This window comes from Scyliorhinus torazame, chromosome 17, assembly GCF_047496885.1.
Source record: "Scyliorhinus torazame isolate Kashiwa2021f chromosome 17, sScyTor2.1, whole genome shotgun sequence".
NCBI classification, from domain to species: Eukaryota; Metazoa; Chordata; class Chondrichthyes; order Carcharhiniformes; family Scyliorhinidae; genus Scyliorhinus; species Scyliorhinus torazame.
The window spans coordinates 59,554,612-59,576,981 of record NC_092723.1 but is presented as its reverse complement, the minus strand read 5'-3'; the positions used below and the strand labels follow the sequence as shown (position 1 = coordinate 59,576,981).

General features: G+C 44.9%; 1 protein-coding gene across 2 annotated transcripts in view; it reads left to right on the top strand.

Moving 5' to 3' along the window:
* LOC140393894 (signal peptide, CUB and EGF-like domain-containing protein 3) overlaps positions 1-22,370 on the top strand; it is a 520,338-nt gene that overhangs the window by 134,833 nt on the left and 363,135 nt on the right. For both annotated transcript variants that reach the window (XM_072480490.1, XM_072480491.1), the window contains exons 2-3: positions 10,317-10,439; positions 12,708-12,833. In XM_072480490.1, coding sequence (XP_072336591.1) covers positions 10,317-10,439; positions 12,708-12,833 — 249 coding nt within the window. The remainder of the gene's footprint in view (positions 1-10,316; positions 10,440-12,707; positions 12,834-22,370) is intronic.

The window sequence follows — 22,370 nt, the reverse complement described above, 5'->3', positions numbered from 1 at the left end:
CCTGGCGCTGTGAAGCCACAGTGCTATCCACTTGTGCTACCGTGCTGCCTATCGCTATCAGGATAAACTGTTAAATGCTTATGGTGCACCGTCAAAATTTAATGGAGGAATATATCACAGGCTTTAACAGATTGTATGTGAGAGTGATAAAACTAAATCTGTAGATTCCTGGGTCAGTGCTAGCTTTTGAATTACTGAATTGTGCTCGGCTGTCTCATTTGGATAGGCAATTGGTTCTGACTGGTCTTTGTTTCTTGTTCCCTATTGAATTAGCTGTCTACCACCTTAGAAACATATCCTGGGGAAATGGCTATTCCAGCCTACATAAAACAAAGAGACATTCCATGGTGACACAAAAAATAGAAGACTTAATCATTGCGAGATCACAAAATGGTCCAGATCCTTGGCACAAGCAACAATACAATAGAGGGATTAAATACAAGCAGAATGACGATTAAAGCACCTTTAACAGATCTGGCTATTACAGCAAAAGACAAAATTGGAACAAAAGTAATGGACAAATGAATCTTGATAATATTTAGGAAACAGTTATAGGTACTTCAGGTGTTATTGAAGTATTCTAATGTGATAAATTGCTGAAAGGAGAAGATGCAACATACTTGGCATGATGTATGATGAAGAGAATTCTGTGGCAGTGGTTGAAGATGCTGATGCCTCCAAACAGGTCACAAAAGGTTTTGTCCTGTAACAAATGTGTTAGTCGCAGATTCCTTTTAACAGTGCAGTACTAGAAAAGCATGTACCTCAACAGCATGTGGGACAGATTGGTTAAAACGTTATCTTGGTTCACTTAGTTCTGAGGATCAGTGGAAGTTTAAGGGATATTGATGCAAAGTTCCTGGCCAAACACCTGGCTAGGCAACTGGAGAACTGCGTGCCGGAGGTGGTCACAGAGGACCAGATGGGCTTTGTCAAGGGTAGCCTGCTAACATTGAACACCAGGCACCTGCTGAATGTGATAATGACCCCATCCGGGGAGAGAACACCAGAGGCGATCACCTCCCTGAATGCAGAAAAGGTCTTCGACAGAGTAGAGTGAAAGTACTTCATTGAGGTACTGGAGTGGTACAGGCTTGGTTCAGGGTTCACCGCCGGGGTGAAACCTCTGTACAGTGCTCCGATGGCGAGCATGCGGGCTAACACCACTCGTTCTAAATACTTCCAGCTGCACATAGGCACAAGGCACAGATGCCCGCCGTCCCCGCTTCTGTTCGTTCTAGCAATCAAATCACTGGTGATCGCCCTCAGAGCGGCGAAGAGTTAGGAGAGGTATACAAAAAGGGGACAGAGAGCATAGAGTCTCACTCTGTTGGATGACCTGCTCCTCTATGTCTTGGACCCCCCACACCAGTATGGAAGGGACCATGAAGCTCCTGCAAGTGTTCGGAGCCATCTCGGGCTACAGACTCAACCTGAGCAAGAGTGAAATTTTCCCGGTGAACCCATAAGGGAGAGTGACAGAGCTGGAGGGAATGACATTCAAACAAGCCCAAAACAAATTCCACAACCTGGGATTAAAATTGCCCATGACTGGACACTGATCCACAAATGAAACCTGACGAGTCTGGTGGAGGAAGTGAAAAAGGACCTGCAGAGGTGGGACATACTCCAGCTCTCGCTGGGAGGGAGTGCACAGACGAGTCATCGGACTCAAAACGCTAGCTGTTTTCTCTCCCTACAGATGCTGCCAGACTTGCTGAGATTTTCCAGCATTTTCTCGTTGGTTTCAGATTCCAGCATCCGCAGTAATTTGCTTTTATTCAGATGAATGTACTGTTCAGGTTCATCTTCCTGTTCAGAGCTCTACCAATCTACATCCCCAAAGCCTTCTTCAACATGGTCGACAGACTGATCATGGCGTTTGTGTGGGGGGAAAGAACACAAGTATCCCAAAAAGGGATCCGACAAAAGAAAAGAAGAATGGGAGGCCTGGCCCTCCCAAACCTACAATTCTACCACTGGGCACCCACAGCAGAGAGAGCGAGGGGATGGGTGAAGGAGCCAGTAGCAGAGTGGGTGAAGATGGAAGACAGCTCCTGCTCGGGGATGTCCCTCCGAGCCCTAATCATGACAGCACTCCCATCCCGACTAACCAAACAACTCAAAAAACCCAGTGGTGGTAGCCATGCTGTGGACATGGTACCAATTGAGGCAACATTTTGGCCTGATCAAAATGTCCACCATGGCCCCCATCTGCAAAAACCACAGGTTCACGCCAGCAACAATGGGCGCCACCTTTAAACGGTGGAGACAGGACGGAGGGACGTTGTCAGTTAGTGACTTATACTCAGAGGACAATTGTGAACGGTGCCAGGGAGGCCTGGCCAACTGCACTCACATGTTCTGGGCTTGCCCCAGACTTGTCGGGTTCTGGACAACTTTCTTTGAGGCAATGTCCAGGGTTGTGGGAGTGAGGGTGCAGCCATGCCCAAAAGTGTCTGCCTGCGGGGTCTCAGACCAGCCAGAACTCTTCGTGGAGAGGGGGGGCCGACACCCGAGCGTTTTCTTTCCTACTCGCCAGTCGAAGAATCCTGCTCGGCTGGCAAACGGCAGCACCACCTGAAGCTGCAGACTGGCTTGTGCGACCTGTCGGAATTCCTCCAACTGGAGAAAATAAAATTCACCATCCGTGGGTCAGAAGACGTGGAGGCTATTTGGCTATTTGGCAACTTGTTCCAAGACCTGTTTGTACGTAGCAGCCAATAGACCGGGGGCGGGGGGGGGGGGGGTGGGGGGGCGCCTGCGGGGTAGACCACAGAACACAGGTGGCAGAGCCGCGGAAGAGGGGCCTGTAAACAAGAACGACGGAGCAGTCAAAAACACACGCTGGATGACACATGCCAGGGCCGATACAAAGTGTCCAGACAGGGCGGAACGACCAGATAAGTCCCGCAGCCACAGGGGAGGGGGGGGGGGGGGAAAGAAACCAGGTATACAGCCAGAAAATTCCAGGTCTAAACACGTATGTGTGCCACATGTCACACTGTTCGGAGGGGGGGGATCTCGACACCCCCTCAGAAGGAACTATGCAAATATGCAAACTCTGACAGTGATGACGTAACTATGAACCATAACATATGAAAATCAATTTTAAACATTTTTAAAAGGTTTAAGGGATATGAAATCACTACTTGCTTTAATTTTGATGATGACAACACATTGATGCCATTAAAGGGAGTTGCAATTTCATGTAAAATAGCTAGACTCAGCCATTCTTTAAAATACTGATGAGTCTGTAATGAGAAACTGTTCCGTCATTGTTTAGTAAATCTTCCAGGAAAAAGGCAGATATGAAACTTTAAATGGAGCTCAATAATGCAATTTTTTTAGGAAGTCAGTTATTCTTGTATTCCCCAAACCAAACCTGATGTATCACATCTGAGCATTAGACCAGTACTAATGGCGTCAAGTAACAAAAATCAGAGGGTACAAAATGTCCTAAAGTTTCCGAGACAATTTGCAAACCCTACTTGTCAAAGGTTAAAACCTCCTCAAAGATTCTAGAACATCGAACATTCAGTGCAGAAGGAGGCCATTCGGCCCATCGTGTCTGGACCGACCCACAAGCCTTCACTTCCACCCTATCCCCGTAACCCAATAACCCCTCCTAACCTTTGTTTGGTCACTTAAGGGCAATTTATGCAGGTGTCTTTGATAAAGAGTACATGAGGCCACGAGAAAAGATTAGTGAGAAGTATGAAATATGTTTAAAAATGGTTACAAAAGAATATCACTAAACCGTATAAGAAATCTTATATTGGCACCTGACTTTAATAAGGTCATTGTCATGGATCTGAAGGTATGGGGAAAGATCAGAAATGTTTTCATCCTAGATTTTATAGACCTAGAAACCAGATTTAGTCTTTCTTTAACAACACGTGGTCAAGAGAAAAGGGTTACTGCAGACAAAATCATGGAAAGGAACTGGATTTGGGTCACCTGAAAAGCTTCAGACTAGTAATGGAGGATAATTTGCCAGTGGTAAATTCAGAACCGTGTGAAAATATGACTTTTTTGTAATTATGAATCCCACAGCTAAAAGTCCTTTTTAGTAATGGGTTTTGTGAAATGAATCATGTGGTGACTGATGATCAACTACATTTTAATGCAGCTTTTCCATAAGGCTATATGTTGACCTTTGGTCTATCATTTCTGTTTGTGCAAAGAATTCATTTCAGATTGTTGCAGGATCAGTCAGTCTCTGGATAAAATACCAACTTGCCTTCTATTCTGTGCCATAATCCTCCTGTTCTGGAAGGCACTTCATACCTCAAATGTTAATGTTTTGTGATGTCACTATATGTGGCCGATCAAAGACTGCATTGTGGTAATTAAATGATTGTGGCACTCATGGCAAATTCATCACTGACAATTCAAGTGCTTAGAGTGGGCACTTCGGTAACGTATATTCGAGAGCAGCCTTATGAATGGGGGGACGTGACAATTGTAGGACACGTAGTAAACGTTACTGGCAAGTTCAGATATTGATTGAATGTATTTGATGATGGACAAGAAGCAAGGACCATGAACTGAGAGGAAAGAGTGGAAAGTAAAAAAAGCATTCAAGTACTGATATTAGCTCCAGAAGCTACTCTTGGTTCGAAGATGATCCTTAGCTGGAGAACGAACCTGAGTTAGTGCACGAGAGAAATATCGCAGTACTCGTCCCAACAGGCATTTGAATGGAACTAGGAATATGGTAAGTTGGTCTTGAATAATTTTAAATGAACAATCCTATGTAGAGTGTTTTTATTCCCATCCCAGTTAATTGTACTAGGTCACCACAGAAAGATGATGTTATATCGAAACAATCGTGAAGGTTGATCGACCAATTGATCTGATTATGCACCCGGACTTGACCAGATACTATTTTTGATGTGTTGGAATTAAGTAATACAATGCAGCACCCTAAAGTAGAGAATGATCTAAGGGTGACTAAATCATTAAGAATGATGAATCTGGATAAATGTATATTTAAGTTCCCATCCTTAGGGGACCCAAAAAATGCAAAGCTACTCATTTTTAGTGATGCTTCACATGTAGAATTTACAGTGCAGAAGGAGGCCATTCGGCCCATCGAGTCTGCACTGGCTCTTGGAAAGAACACCCTACCCAAGGTCAACACCTCCACCCTATCCCCATAACACAGGAACCCCACCCAACACTAAGGACAATTTTGGACACTAAGGGCAATTTATCATGGCCAATCCACTAACCTGCACATCTTTGGACTGTGGGAGGAAACCAGAGCACCCGGAGGAAACCCACGCACACACGGGGAGGATGTGCAGACTCCACACAGACAGTGACCCAAGTCGGAATCGAACCTGGGACCCTGGAGCTGTGAAGCAATTGTGCTATCCACTATGCTACCGTGCTGTCCTACATGGTAATCTTTCTGATGGGTACTCTAATGTAGCTGCTTTCATTATGGGTGAAAATGTCCTTTACTGAGGAAAGCTGAGAAATTGAGAAAAGGCTAATCAAAAGTACTCTGGCTGCTGAAACGGCAGCTGTTCTGGTGGCAGTGGGTACAGGATTCCATTTGGCCAATATTTTAAATACATTTCTGTACACTGGATGTACTGAAGAAAGGGCTGGATTTTACATGGCCCGGCTGTCGGATTTGAAGGCGAGGAAGTTTGTAAAATCTAGTGGGTGTGCTTCCCACTGCCTACCTGCCTACCAACTACCTGTCTGAAATGTAACAGGGCGTGGGTGAGGCATTAGGCAGCCCTTGGACCTATTGACGCCCTTAAGTGGTCATTAACGGCCGTTGAAGGGCCTCATCCCACTGTCACCGGTAGGCTGTAGCGAGAGATGCCCACACCATGCGGGAAGTCCCGCAGCTACAGCTGCATGGGCTAGTGTCGGGAAAGGTGAGGGCAGGGGGGGCCGTGGTGTTGGAAACCGCCTCTGTAAGTCCCATCGGCCCATCGGAGACACCCCTGCCCCCTCAAAATCATCCCCACCCTTAAACCTCCCCCAGCCTCTTGTACCTCCACTTCACTGAGATCCCCAACCTGGGATTTACCTGAATGTCTCACTGAGCTGAGGCAGACGTCTCACAATGTGTTACCACTGTTCCGAGCATTAAATTATCCTGGAGCAGCCATCAAGATTGTGGGTGGGCTCGCCCGTCGACTTGTTAGCTGGGAGGGGGTGGGGATAGGGACCATGACACCCTGTGAAGTCCAGCCCATAATATATGCATTGAATGTTATGTAGATAATCATTCCTTGTGAAATAATGTATACTCTATGAAAGAATAAGTGAAAATTCACCTTGACCGTGCTCACTTGAAACAATTGGTCGGGTTAGGATGTGCATATTTGCAGTGTGTATATCTGTCAATAAATTCTCCTAAAAGTGTGTTGACCTTGTCTTAAATTCCATCCTTCATCGTTTGAATTTCTGGGCTATGTCATGACATTTAAAATGTCTGCGGAGTATTCTTCAAGAGCCCAGGAACTAAGGGTGGGGATGGGCAACACATCAAACCCAGTTGTCTCTTCAACCAATGTCAATGCAAATGCCTTTTACTTGCAGGAGCCAAGGAGTCATTGGATAGTGATCAGGGGCAGGAACTCTGGGTGATTTTTCCCTCCAGAATCCAGGAGCACTGAGGCCAATGATAACTCTGTTGCCATTCCCCTGGTTGAGTTCTGTTAATCAACATATTTGGAAAACTAAATTCTCCTGCCATTATGAGTCACTGAATTGCCATTATGAATCACTGAATTGCCGTTAGGCCTGCATAATTCTGTTTTGAGATGATCCTTGTATTGTTTTTATTAAGTATCAAGAAACTCTTTGAATTGATTTGACCAACGAAAACACCATCTTAATTAGCTTTGTTCCATTTTAAATTTATTTCAGATTAAACAAAATCCAAAAATGAAGAAACTGTTGTTCAGTTCAGAACTAAAAGTCAATTAAATTATGTTTAAGAAACCTGGTTGTCATACGTTGAAGGTGGCCACGCGGTTCCCCGTTGCACCTTGATGCCCACAAATCTGGAGCAGTGCTAAATATTGTCACTGTGCTGAATAACATGTTCGAAAGTCAAACTCCTAAAACTAACCTCCTTACTGTGGAAGTACTGGGTTGTGATAACTGGCGACCAGGGACTAACAACAATAAAGGTCTATTGATAGTATGGAGCAGCTCTCACATGCTGTTGTCTGCCCGTGACCAGGTAAGAATTCCTACACTCCCGACAAGTGACCCCTTTTGGACCTGTGTCATCCCAAAATCCATGCGACCACCTGGTCTACATTTACAGCACAAGTGGCAGATGTGTAAGATTTGGATCTTAATTTACGCCACAGAAGGGGCAAGAACGAAGGCAGGTCGTATAATTTCGCACCATCAGTCAGCCTGCCAATTTGCTGGCATCGTCCTGCCCCTCCCCAGTAGAGCCAAGCCCACAAGAGGTGGGCAGCTAATTATAATAAGTGAAAGGCCAATTAAGGCCAATTGTCAGAGGTAGACTGGAATTTTCTGGTCAGTCTGTGGGGCCCCTGTGGCATGGAAATAGGCCAGCGGCTCAGATACAGCCTGCCGGTGGCAGACAGAGGGAGCCTGTGCTCCAGACAGCGTTCAGGCCCTGCCTGCCAACCTGATCACAACTGTGGCCACTCCATGATAGCTGCCTGGCATCTGTTGCCATTTAAAAAAAAAAAAATGTTTTAAAGTTGCTGAATGGGCGCCTCAAAATGGAGGCACCCTCTCTCTCTCTCCCTTACCTGCAAGGTCCTCCTATTGGACTTGTTGCTCCCAACCTGTTGACGCACCGAGGCCATTGAATCTTGCGTGAGGCCTCTCGCAAGTTGGCGCAATCTGGATCTTGCCCTCGTTGGCCGAGATCCAGCTATACATATTAAATGAGCCATTGGGCTCATTTAAAATGTCTGCGGAGTATTCTTCAAGAGCCCAGGAACTAAGGGCCTCACCTGGGAGACCTCGCCATGGCGCTGTTTAGTACTGGTCCACACAAATATGAGCCAGGTGTAACAGCGCCTGGCAGAGTCTCCCAAGCCATCCGAGACCCCAGGGCTCTCGGGTCTGGGCAGAGTGGTGCCCTCGCACCCCCGCTGACACCTGGGCACTGGCCGGGGGCACTGCCAGACCGGCGGGGTAACTGCCAGGGCGGCAGGCTGGCAGTGCCAAAGTGCCCAGGTACCAGGTTGCCCATGCCAGGGGTCGGGCCTGGGAATGCCTTGACCTTAAGAGGTGGTGTGAGGGGGGGGGGGGGGGGTGGGGGGGGGGGTGGGGGGAGGAGAGAGCTGCTGGAGCGCTAAGTTGGATGCAGTGGAGAGGGTCCGGAGGTAGTGGTGCAGTGGCTGAGGGAGTTTGAAAGATTGGCGTGGCATTTAAAAATGGTGCCCTAATCCGTGGATACTCTTCCTGCACTGGTGAGGCTGACCTTGTCAGTACAGGAAATGAAGATAAGTGTGGCTTTGGAGCGGCATTCTTCGCCGAGGCCAAAAGAAAATGGCAAAGTCCCATTAAGTAGCAGTGTCGTTCTTGGTGCTGCAGGTGCCAAGAAACACCCAATAAACGCACCCAAAACGTTACTCTGTTTTTGTCCCGTTAAATTGTGGCCTTAAACTAAGTTATACTGAACAATTTAAGATTCTTTCAACACATACTGGTTGATTTGTTTGCCACTCACGTAAGAAGCAGCAATATTATTTGTGTTCCCATTTGTTCAGATCGTTTATTTCTTACTGTTTGACTTTTTTCTTCGCTTAATTATTCACTACCTCCACACTCTCTTCCCCCATTTTACATATTGTGATTTCTTTCTGCTTTATTTATATTTTTGATATTTTGGCATTTGGGGTTCTGGCTACACTGACCCGTGCCACAGTCATGAAGGGTCAGGCTTTAACAATGTGTATTTTAACCTTGCCATCAGAGACCTCGTCCCCTACTCTCCCTTTCCCCTCCATTCCCCACACGAGGCTTCTTGTGGTAAGGTTGACAAATTATGGATCAATCTGCATTAGGTTGAGGTGACAGACTTCTATTACTCAAGAATATGCAGAGGGAAGTTGGTGAATGGAACCCTGATTTTAAATTATAATTTTGACTTGGGGGTGATGGGGCCATTTTAATTCCCATATGATGGTTCCATATCCTAAGTGAGCCACCCACTCGATTCTGGCAGGAATAAGTACCTGGCTGGTGGACAAGAGCCTGGATTTAGGTGGCCATTGTTTGGGACCTGCTGGGACAGCTCTGGGAACTTAGAAGGGTCTGGCAATGATCATGTGGGAAGTGGGAAGAGCGCATAGTCCAGGGCAGAGGAGTCCCAACATTCTCCATTCGGCCTGAGCCCCAAGAACACCGTAAAAATAAAGCTCTACAGTTACCTTCCGGGTCCACTTCTGGGCGTGCGTCTGCCGCCCTCCAGATTTCTTTTGACAATCTTGGCATTGGTCATAGGTTGAACATATTAAATTCATGTCAAAGCTCTCTTTTTATGTCATTGGATCCTCACCTGCTGCTGATGAGGGCACACATCCTGAAGAATGCTAGTTAAATTGACAGCAGGGATGACTGTAGTGAAGAAGCTGCCTCTACTTCAAAGAACAAAGAACAAAGAAATGTACAGCACAGGAACAGGCCCTTCGGCCCTCCAAGCCCGTGCCGACCATGCTGCCCGACTAAACTACAATCTTCTACACTTCCTGGGTCCGTATCCTTCTATTCCTATCCTATTCATGTATTTGTCAAGATGCCCCTTAAATGTCCCTATCGTCCCTGCTTCCACCACCTCCTCCGGTAGCGAGTTCCAGGCACCCACTACCCTCTGCGTAAAAAACTTGCCTCGTACATCTACTCTAACCTTGCCCCTCTCACCCTAAACCTATGCCCCCTAGTAATTGACCCAATCCTCCCCTGTAAACACTGTAGCCTTCAGGTACAGGATTGGGGTGTTAAATTTGGCCACGGGCCTTCCTCCTTGTAAAGATATTAAAAGGAGAAGGATTTGTTTGTACAGAATTGAATTTTAGCTTGCTAATGTGAAAAACATTCAATTTTACCAAGCAAACTTAGCACAAAAAGCCCTGAATAACCGTCTTACTGCCAGATTACATTAGGTTTTTTCATGCCTTAGACTGTTTTGTATCAGATGGCAGGCAGATAGGTAAACTGTCTATGCGCTGACAAAGCAGCACTAGATCCAAGACTAATGGATTTTTCACATTCCGCAGTAGATTATTATGGTTAACACACTACATAGTAATGATCCTCTTCTAACATCTCATTTTTTTCTGTTTCAGATGTTGATGAATGTGTTGAAGGAACAGATAATTGTCATATTGATGCCATCTGTCAGAATACCCCCAAGTCATACAAATGCATCTGCAAGTCTGGGTACACAGGAGATGGAAAACAATGTGAAGGTAGTGTAATCATGAGTTACATCAGAAAATTCACAACGCCGTATCATTTAATGGACAACTTTTTGTTCAATTTGCTTCCTTTTTGTCTTACATTGACACCAATTAAGATTATAAGGAAAATTCATATCTGTCCAGCCCTGCTGGAAGTTTACATATTCCTGTCGTGCACACTTCCTATACTGAGAGTCGCCAAAATCAAGATTGTGGAGAAAGTGTTTGTCATACGATGACATGTCAATTGGAAATAGTTGAAACACAGAGTTTCAGCCTGAATGATGTGGCCACAATACCGTAGTCTTCTGAAAAATGAGTGAATGTCACTGATATTTCTTCTATCTGCATTATTGTACACAAAAGCTATTATTATTTTTCAAAACTGGTCAATGTTGAAGTGAGCCTTTATTCAGTACTTTGCTGTTTTCAGATTATTGGCCCGTTCCTGCTTTTTAACTGTCGCCATATTTCTAATTGAAATTGATGTTGTTTCCAGATTTGTAAATTCTCCAATATCAACTTGCACCATGCCAAATATTTTGACATTTTTGGAAGCTTTAGTAAGGTGCTGTCATGGGAGAATTCATTGTTGATGTTGGTAAATCTAAAACCGTAAGAAACATTGTTCTTGAAAGACAAAGTCGCCATTTTAACCCACTCATTATTTCCCTTGCAGTTATGTTTGAATTATTGTTTCAGGTGCTTCTAAATTGTCATCCACTGCTTCACAATTATTACGCACCAATATTTTCCCATACCTTTTGTAAATGATGGGATTGCTTTGTAAATGGTATTCAGGATAGTTTTGTCAACTGTGGTCGGTCATAACATTGATTCTCTTGAACTATAATGCTGTCAATTAGCAATAATAGATTTCTTAGTTTTAGTTATTTATTATTTTGGAGCAGCACTTGAAGCCAGGTTTTTAATTTTCTTTGTGATGGGATACTATTCTCCTTGTTTTACAACTGATTCACTTAAGGCTGTTAGTAGAGAACCTATTGCTTGGACATGTGTATTCCTGACACAAAGGTAGCAATATATAATGAGGGCGAAACGTCATACCATAGGTACAATGGTACACTTCCCATTCACCTGAGGATTGGGGTGTATGTGTGTTTAGGTTATGGTTGACCCTGCCAAGTACCAGTGCTGCAATCCATTAAAACATATTATAAAGCTAGGTAGCACGTTTGAAAATGCTGTTGAGTTTCAGATTTGCATGTTTGTGCGGATGAAACACTAATTGAGTTTCATCAGTCTTCTGAAATGAGCAAATCACCACAAATACCAATCTTCCAGTGTATTCGTCTCCATTTGCCAAATGATATGACATTCATTTGCTGATTGCGATCTATTACATTTAGTGAAATTCCACTGATTGATAGATAAGTAACACAAATATGTTCCTGCACAAATATGTTCCTATTCAGGCCTTCTCATGTACTTGCTGTTCTGCTACATGCAACTCCTATCACTTGTTACTCTGCTAAGATAGACAGTGTTTGCCTTTCATAGAAGTTGGACGTATTTTGTGCATAAGAATGGAATGATCTCCATAGTTGGTACACACATAGAATGTAATGCAGAATATTTTTCGCCAGTGGTCTGGCTCCCACAGTAGCTGATGGGAAATTTCATGTGTTTTACGCAATGATGTGATACAATTGATTGGCCCTGGTGTAAATGCAAGTTTTTAGACCCTCAATGAACACCACAAATGCTGACCATAGAATTTACAGTGCGGAAGGAGGCCATTCGGCCCATCGAGTCTGCACCGGCTCTTGGAAAGAGCACCCCACCCAAGGTCGACACCTCCACCCTATCCTCATAACCCCATAACCCAGTAACCCCACCCAACACTAAGGGCCATTTTGGACACTAAGGGCAATTTATCATGGCCAATCCACCTAACCTGCACATCTTTGGGCTATGGGAGGAAACCGGAGCACCCGTAGGAAACCCACGCACACACGGGGAGGATGTGCAGACTCCGCACAGACAGTGACCCAAGCCGGAATAGAACCTGGGACCCTGGAGCTGTGAAGCAATTGTGCTATCCACAATGCTACCGTGCTGCCCTGTAATTCTCTTCGTTGATAAATGGACATATGATGATAAGTGTCATCAGATCAATTAAATAATTAAAGAGTGAAAGAAATGAAAAAGCACCAACCAAGAAAATGGAAAGTCTTCCTATGTTGCTCCTGCTTGAGTTAAATTAATTTCCGACAAGTTTTTGGTTGACTTAAGCTCTGATTAATTGTCTTCTAGATATTGATGAATGTGACAATGAGTACAATGGAGGCTGTGTCCACGAGTGCATAAATATCCCAGGAAATTACCGCTGCACGTGTTACGATGGTTTCAAGCTAGCACACGATGGCCATAACTGCCTTGGTAAGCACTTAAATCCAGTATTTATTGCTTTTTTTTTTCAATAAGGGGCGATTTAGCGTGGCCAATCCACCAACCCTGCACATCTTTGGTTGTGGGGGTGAGACCCACGCAGACATGGCAAGAATGTACAAACTCCACATGGACAGTGACCCGGGGATGGGATTGAACCCGGGTCCTCGGAGCTGTGAGGCAGCATGGCTAACCACTGCACCACCGTGCCGCCCTCCACTATGAAATGAAATGAAATGAAAATCGCTTATTGTCACAAGTAGGCTTCAAATGAAGTTACTGTTAAAAGCCCCTAGTCGCCACATTCCAGCGCCTGTTCGGGGAGGCTGGTACGGGAATTGAACCGTGCTGCTGGCCTGCTTGGTCTGCTTTAAAAGCCAGCGATTTAGCCCAGTGTGCTAAACCAGTATGAGATTCCTTTAGTCCATTCTTCGAGAATTTCTACAAATATTTACAGCCTGACAAAAGAATCAAACATTTAACTCAGAAAGTAACCACAATTAACCCAGGTAGTTGGAATATTAGCCAAATATGTAATTGTTATAAAAAACTCATGCAATTAGACAATGAAGAAATAGTACACATGTAAATAATCTAGAAGCTCTATTCAAAGACTTCATTGTCCATTGTGATGTCTAGTTAACTTTCAAAAGTTGCTAGTGTTTACAGGTAAGATGGCACCTTTTCTGAGGGGAAGGTGCCTATTGACTTGAGTGGAATACAAGAAGAAATAAAGTAAATTTAGCTCACTAGTTCAAGTGCAGCATTGACTTGAAGCTATGTATGAGTACATCTAATTACTTGCTACGGAGACAGACAAAAGTCTGCCTCAGTGTGCCACTAGGTACGGGAAGAGAATAGAATGAGTGCATCTATACTTTAACCGTATTCAGGGGTGGCACAGTGACACAGTGGTTAGCACTGCTGCCTCATGGCACTGAGGACCTGGGTTCGATCACTGCTCTGGGTCACTGTCCGTGTGGAGCTTGCACATTATCCCCGTGTCTGCATGGGTCTCACCCCTACAACTCAAAAATGTGCAGTGTAGGTGGACTGGCCACGTTAAATTGCCCCTTAATTGGAAAAAAAAATTGTGTACTCTAAATTAATTTTTAAAAATCTTTATTCAGAATAAAAATCTTTCTTGCATCACTGTTACATTTCCTGCTTCTACAAGAACTATTCGAGTGGCAACCTGAGTCAGGCAATATAATGTAAATGTAATTGGAAATTATAGCCTAAGTTGTTTTGTAAGCTTGCTGTGACTAGGGATTAAGTTAAAACCCTTGCAAACTGATTTTGCAAAGATACTTAAAACCAGCAAGTAAAAGCTTTGCAAAACAGCACCATAGAAAATGGGCTGCAAACATCCAGATTAATATCATCTTGGACAGTACTGAGGAAAAGGCATGGTGTGCACAGGAATACCTAACGCGCAAGCCAACAATTTCTGACAGTAGAAATTTTGAAGATGAAATATTGTTTGCTATTGTAAGAGAATGAGCCTATTTACCCACAATTTATTTAGTTCACCATTTAGCTCCCGTCCCAGACTGTGAATGAATATTTTACAAGTGACCTATTTCCAATCTTAATGCTATTCTCCATTGGCTGCTGGGAGATATGAGATTAGTCTGGTGAAACTCTCCATCGTTGTTTCCCCAGTTACCTATGCTATGCCTTGCAAATAATGATGTGTCTGCGATCTAGAACTCAGCAATGTCGGCATTGTAGGTCTGAAACTATGGGCGGTGTTCTCCCATCTAAGACTACTTCGCGTGGCAGGGATGGGAATGAGTATTTCCCGATGTGGAGGCCAGTGGGAATCACGTCCATCTTCCGGCCCTGACCACATTAATTAAGCAACCGGGTGTTTTACGCCGTATTCTGTGGTGGCGCAGGCCTGATGGCACGTGACCCACCATTGTATCTGGGTACAATATTGAAAAGGTGTCCAACATCACTGACCCACTATTCAGAAAATAAGATGGACTTCCTCGATGACACCAAATCTGAAAGATTCACATGCAGATACCCCCCCACCCACCCACTGCTGTGGTGTTTTGGGGTCCAGGATTGCTGGTGGCCTTTATTCTCAACTCTGGATGCAGCCCCAGCCATTTTTCAGGTAGGTCCCGCACCCCATGTTGTTCCAGATGTGTTTTGCACTGGTGTGCATTCCCGCTGGCTTCACAGCGAACTTGGTGTGGTGGAAGATTCGGGTCAGGCCTTCCTCTGCAATCCATTACGGTGATTCAAATTAGTTTCAGACCATCTTCCAGCTGGTTTCCCGATCTGGCATGGCCAGCACCATCGAAGATACTGTGGGATGTTCCGGGGCATTAAACTGATTTTGGCGGAGAGAGGGGGGGGGGGGTGCAGCAGGGGGTTGGATTTTCCACCCCATTCTCGGCAGGCGGGAATAGTGGAGGGAAGGAGATTTGAGTGGCAGTCTCAAAATGGGGGATGCCCCAATCTGCCTGTAGCTGAGGTTCTACAGCATCCCTACAGTGCAGAAGGATGTCATTCTGCCCACTGTGTCTGGACCTACCCTCCGATAGAGCACTCTATCTAGGCCCACTCCCCTGCCTATTCCTGTAACCCTGTGCATTGATTATGGCCAATCCACCTAACCTACACATCGTTAAACACGAAGGGGCAATTTAGCATAGCTAATCCATTGACCTGCACATCTTTGGACTAGGGGAGGAAACTAGAGCACCCGGAGGAAACCCACACAGACACGGGAGAATGTGCAAATTCCACAGTCACCCAAGGCAGGAATTGAACACTGATCCCTGGCGCTGTGAGGCGTCAGTGCTAACCACTGTGCCACCATGTTGGTTGCTGGTGGGGTGGGCACTGCAGCCAGCATGATGCTGTGGGACGCAGCCCATCACTTTATTTTGACCAAGTATTTAAAAATAGGGCGGGAAGAGCCGGGAGTACTGCCTGAATTCACACACAGCCAAGAAATGAGAAGATTTCACCCAATGAATAATAGATTCATCATAAAACGTGTACAGGGGTCCTGAAAGAATGAATCACGGAACCTGGTGGGGTAGAGATTGGTTTAATTTTTATGAAGAGGTTGGCCATGTTGGATGAATTCACCCCCTCAAGATTACCTTAAATATGCACATGGTCTTGTCGATATTTGGAATGCGGTGAGAGCAATGTCGTGAGATGCTGATTCCTCTGGCTGGGGGGAGTCTAGAATAAGGGGTCACAATCTCAGGATAGGGGTAGGCCATTTGGGACTGATATGAGGAAAGATTTCCTCACTCAGAGGATAGTGAATCTGTGGAATTCTCCACCACAGAGGGCTGTGGAGGCCAATTCATTGGATATATTTAAGAAGTAATAAATAGATTTCTAGGCTCTAAAGGTGTCATAGGGTATGGGGAGAGTGCTGGCAGTATGGCGTTGTGAGACAGGATCAGCCTGGATCATGTTGAATGGTTGCAGTGTCGAATGGCCTACTCCTGTTTCTATGTTTCTTCAGATATCCAAATAGTTAGAATATGTTAACAGTGTTCTCTTGACACTGCAAATTATGTATCCATGAACATTAATACATTAGAGTGCTACAAGGAACAAACAGCAAATGACCACTCACTGTCTCAGGCTTTGAAGATCAATCTGGACATTCAAAACTAAACATAAAACATTGCCAGCGCAATAGAAATTCATAATTTTCCTACTGACTATGGAAATTTTCCATTCATCTTCCTGTCAGAGAACAGTATAAATAATTCTGTTCTGTTCCAGTTGGAGAACTGGGTCAATTGAGTTTCGTGAAAGTATTTGCCACTCTGCCAGACCAGGAATAGTCTGTTTGGTCAATGCATCATCTTTGGAAATGTGGCTTTTTTGTTTGTTTTAACTAACCTTAATTGCCATTTATGGTTAGAAGGTGAACTGCACCCTGCAGAGGACTCATTTTAATGTGACTCACTTGGTGATTGCCGCAATGCATCTGATACAATCTTCTGTCTGTAGGGGGGTCATATTGTAACGTGCGTAATCATTGGGAAAATGTCTGTTGATGCAGCCTGTTGAACAGAACAGAGACCGCAGGCACAACTCTGTCTCATAGCTGGACCAGCTTCAAAGGAATGCAATCACTTTCCTTGGCTGCATAAAGGAACACCTTCATATAGCAGACATTTGTTGTGTCATGGTGATTTCTGGCCAAGCAGCCATGTGAAGCCGAAGAAATGACCATAAAATGTTTGAGTTCATTGTGCGGTCATCTTACGCTGAAAATCAATTGAAGGAAGTTATTGTGAAATGAGATACTGACTGCTGGGAATGTGCATATACTGATACCATTGCCTTTTTTCTAAGTGCAAATGCAAGAGTCTAATTAGTGTGCCCAAATCATTGTGAATATTGTAAAAACAAAAAGTGATTACTGGGAATTAACCTCATTATAACGTTAGTGTTTTAAAAAAATTACGTAATATTTTACCTTCTCCAACTGCAGGAAATCGTACAGGTCACCCAACCAAGCCGCTACGCCCGGTGCCGTTGGCGACTACCACTCCAGCAAAATTTGCCGCCGTGCAATCAGAGTGGCGAAGGCCACAAAATCGGCCTTCCTCCTATCCATGAGCTCTGGCTTCTCTGAAACCCCAAATATCGCCACCAAAGGGTCCGGATCCACCTCCTCCTCCACTACCCTGGCTAAGACTGCGAACACTCCCGCCCAGAATCTTTTTTGCAACCCCAAAACACGTGATTCGCTGGCCCCCTACCCACACCTCTCACACTCATCTGCTACCCCCTTAAAGAACCCACTCATTCTCGCCCGAGCCATATGCACCTGTGCATCACCTTAAACTGTATCAGGCTCATCCTTGCACAGGAGGAGGTCCCTTTTACCCTACGCAGTGCCTCACTCCATAATCCCCAATTGATCTTCACGCCCAACTCCGCTTCCCATTCTTCCTTGATCACCCCGCGCGCCTCCCTGTCCCCCAGCCATTTGTATATATCCCCAATTCATCCCTCCCATTCCACATCCGAAGCAGCAGTCGCTCCAGCAGGGTGTATCCCAGCAACCTAGGGAACCCCCTCCAGACCTTTCGCGCAAAGTCCGTAACCTGCAGATACCTGAACTCACTCCCCCTTGGCAGCTCTATCCTCTCCCTTAGCTCCTCCAGACTGGCGAACCCTTCCTCCAAATACAGATCCCTCATCTTGGCCAGCCCCACTTCCCTCCACCCCTTGTATACACTATAGATTCCCCCCGGCTCAAACCCATGATTCTCGCACAGCGGCATTAACACCGACATCCCTTACCCTAAAATGCCTCCTCAGCTGATTTCATATCTTCACCGTAGACTGCACCACCAGGCTTCCTGAATACCTACTCTGAGCCATTGGCAACGCTGCCGTCACCATAATCCTCAAACTAGACCCCTTACAAGGTTCCTCCTCCATCCTAACCCACTCTACCCCTTCTCCTTCCCACCATCGCCGCCCAATAATAATGAAGCAGGTTTGACAACTCCAGCCCCCCCTGCTGCCTCTGCCTCTCTAGCAGGGTCCTCCCCACTCTCCGGCACCTTCCCCACCCATACAAAGTCCAAGATGATCGTGTCCAATTTCTGAAAAAAGGCCTTTGGTATAAAGATCGGCAGAGCCTGTAAAATAAACAAGAACCTTGGCAGAATGTTCATTTTCACCACTTGGACTCTCCCTGCCAATGTCAACTGCAGTGTATCCCATCTCTTAAGATCCTCCCTAGCTTCCTCCACCAGCTTTGTTAAGTTTCACTTATGGAGCCTCGTCCATTCTCTCGTTACCTGAATCCCCAAATACCTAAACCTATCCCTTGCTACCGTAAATGGCATCCCCCCTAAATTTGCCCACCGTCCCAGCTCATTCACTGGGAAAGAAACAGGTCCTGCAGGCCAACTAGTCTGTGCTGGTGTTTCGATTCCACATGGACCTCCTCCCACTCTAGTGATCGCATCCTAATACTTGCCATATCCTTTAATTCCTATGACATTTGTGTACGGATCAAATCTCCGAATGTAACAATGATCTCTGCTTCAACAGCTCCATTTATTAAGTTCCTCATCCTCATCAAACTGATATATTAATTATTTCGGAATTCTTTATTTGTTTGATAATTGGCTATCCTATACTTTTGTCTCCTTGTGCTGAGACCGCTGCAGTGGCAATAGTTTTTCCATAGTCACCCAATTGAACCTCTTTATAATTTTTAAACCCTCTATCAGGCCTTCCCTCAGCTCAAGCAAAATACCCCAACCTGCTAAATGTTTTCCCCCATGGCTCAATATTCTTTTGATGTCAAAGAATTTTAGCAATGATGTTCGAGGGATGATCTTTTCCAGATACACCTCAGTCCCATGGAAAATCAACTTTTTTCCAGGAAGTCCAGAAGTGAAGCAATCATCTTTGATCACATTGTATCGAACTAATTCTGATACTTAGTCTGGTAATACCAGGTATTGCGGTACCTGAGAGGTGGATGACCATTGGCTAGACCCAGGAGTCTACCATTGGCTGATGTACATAGCTCCGCCCTGAGAGGCGGAGTATAAGAACCAATGCCGTCCCAGCAGCCTTCACTTTCTGTATCGAAGCTGCTGGGGAACAGTTCTAGCAGATTAAAGCCTATTAGTTATGACTCACCTTGTTTCGAGAGTAATTGATTGCGCATCACTTAGTGATGCCAAGAATGCTTGTCTGTGGGAAAAGGTGTCTTAAATATCGCTTCAGCTTTACTAGTATCAGTTTGTGAATGTTGGTCAAAATGTAGTTGTTGCTGGAAATGAGATTTTGGTGATGATGCATAAATGCTGTGTTTTCTGCCTGAATTCTGATAATGCAATTCAAGTACTCCAAAGCCATTGCATTTCATTATCTCCTCACTTCCTTTTCTCAATCACAAACACACAATACATACAAAACAGTGAATGTTATAACAAGAACAGAGGACCCTGGAAAAACTCAGCCAACCTGGCCGCATCCATGAGGAGAGATAGCAGAGAAAACATTTTTGAGTCCTTTGGCTCTTCCCCAGAACTGAAGAGTCAAAGGACTCAAAATGTTAACTCTGTTTTCTCTCCTCACAGATGCTGCCAGACCGGCTGAGTTTTTCAGGCATCCTGTGTTAAGTGTTTCAGATTCCAGGACCCACAATATTTCACTTATTTTAGTGAACATTGTAACATAGGGATGACAATTCCACATTTTGTTACACACAACCAGGATCTAGGATTATTTTCAATGCCAAAATACCACGTGACAAGTGGAGGTTATTGAATTGCATTGATATGAATTTCCTGTCATCAGAGAGAACTACATTTTGTACAGCTTGCTGAGGACACCTAGTGTTGCAGCTTTACAGCACAACCCAGAAGGCCTGAACCTTTTTTTTTAGCACATTTATATTACATTGCTCACTTTATTGGTGGGAAACACCACATTGTTAATAATTCTAATTTTCCCAACTTTGTCTCTGCGTGCCAAAACTTGCATCAAAATATGTTGGCTATAAATGATGTCTCTTAACATACACGATGGGAACATTTCAGACATTTGCATTGCCACATTTTTAACAGATTGGTTTGGAGTGTAATATACTTCAAAGTCTGTTGAATAAATTTTCTGTTGACATAAATTGATTTGTGGGTTCAATAAAACTTAAAACTGAGTAACTGATAGAAGGTAAATTCCCATACATAGAATAGTGCAAATAAATCCCTGCCTTTAAAGAATGATAGTTTGTCCCATCGACAAGATAAACACTCTATTAAACAGAAACCTTTTTTTTTCCCATAAATAAAAGAATCATAGAATCTACAGTGCAGAAGGAGACCATTCAGCCCATCGAGTCTGCACCAGCCCTTGGAAAGAGCACCCTATCCAAGTCCACGCCTCCACCCTAGCCCCCTAACCCAGTAACCTTTTGGACATTATGAGACAATTTAGCTTGGCCAATCCACCTAACCTGCACATCTTTAGACTATGGGAGGAAACCGGAGCGCCCGGAGAAACCCCCCGCAGACACGGTGGAAAGTGCAAACTCCACACAGGCAGTCACCCAAAGCTGCAATTGAACCCGGGACCCTGGAGCTGTGAGGCAGCAGTGCTAACCACTGTGCCACCGAGCCACCCCTTGTCTAGTCTTTAGGATTTATTTTCCAACACAAGATCTTTTTGTGGACTCAGCTCCACTTACCCGCCCGCTCACCATTACCCTTAATTCCTTTACTGTTCTAAAATCTATCTATCTTTGCCTTAAAAATATTCAACCAGGTAGCCTCAACTGCTTCACTGGGCAGGGAGTTCTACAGATTCACAACCCTTTGGGTGAAGAAGTTCGTCCTCAACTCAGTCCTAAATCTGTTCCCCCTTATTTTGAGGGCCTGCCCCCAGTTCTAGTTTCACCCGCCAGTGGAAACAACCTCCCTGCTTCAACATAACTGTCCCTTTCATAATTTTACATGTTTCTATATGATCCCCCCTTATTCCTCTAAATTCAAATAAGGATAGTCCCAGTCTACTCAATCTCTCCTCATAAGCCAATCCTCTCAACTCCGGAACGAACCTACTGAATCTCCTCTGCACACACTCCAGTGCCGGCACATCCTGTCTCAAGGAAGGAGACCAAAACTGTACACAGTACTCCAGTTATGACCTCACCAGCACCCTATACAGCCGCAACATAACCTCCCTGTTTTTAAACTCCAGCCCTCTAGCAATGAAGGACAAAATTCCATTTGCCTTCTTAATTACCTGCTGCACCTGCAAACCAACTTTTAGCGATTCATGCACAAGGACACCCAGGTCCCTCTGCACAGCCGCATGCTGCAATTTTTTACCATTTAAATAGTAATCCCATTTTGCTGTTATTCCTACCAAAATGGATGACCTCACATTTACCAACATTGTACTCCATCTGCCAGATCCTTGTCCACTGACTTTAAGACTTTATCTTATGTGACAGCCTTTTGTGCGGCACCTTGTCGAATGCCTTCTGGAAATCCAGATACTCCGTACCCACCTTTTGTTTACCACGCTCATAATGTCCTCAAAGAATTCCAATAAATTAGTTAAGCAGGACTTGCCTTTATGCAGCCACAGATCTCCTGTTCGTTACAGGCACAAGTCCTTATCTGCTCTTGGAATCAGAGAAGGGTTACAGCACAGAGGGAGGCCTTTCAGCCCTTAATGGCTGTGCTGGCCCACTGAAGGAGTAATTCACCTAGCACCACTCCCCTGCCTTTTTGCCTTAGGTCTGCAATTTATTTCCTTTTCAGATAATGATCAAATTCATTTTTGAAAGCCTCAGTTGACCCTGCTGTAATATCCCACATGGGGGCTACGGGGTGGAAATGCTTGCCTTCCCCGTGCTCCTTGCGAAGTACGAGCTCCCTTGCTGGGGACGGGTATCTCAATTACCCAAATTGTGTAAGGTTTGCCATTAGGACACCGACGAGCGGAACCCGGTAGGGATCTACCGGGCTGTGTATATATTGTTCATGT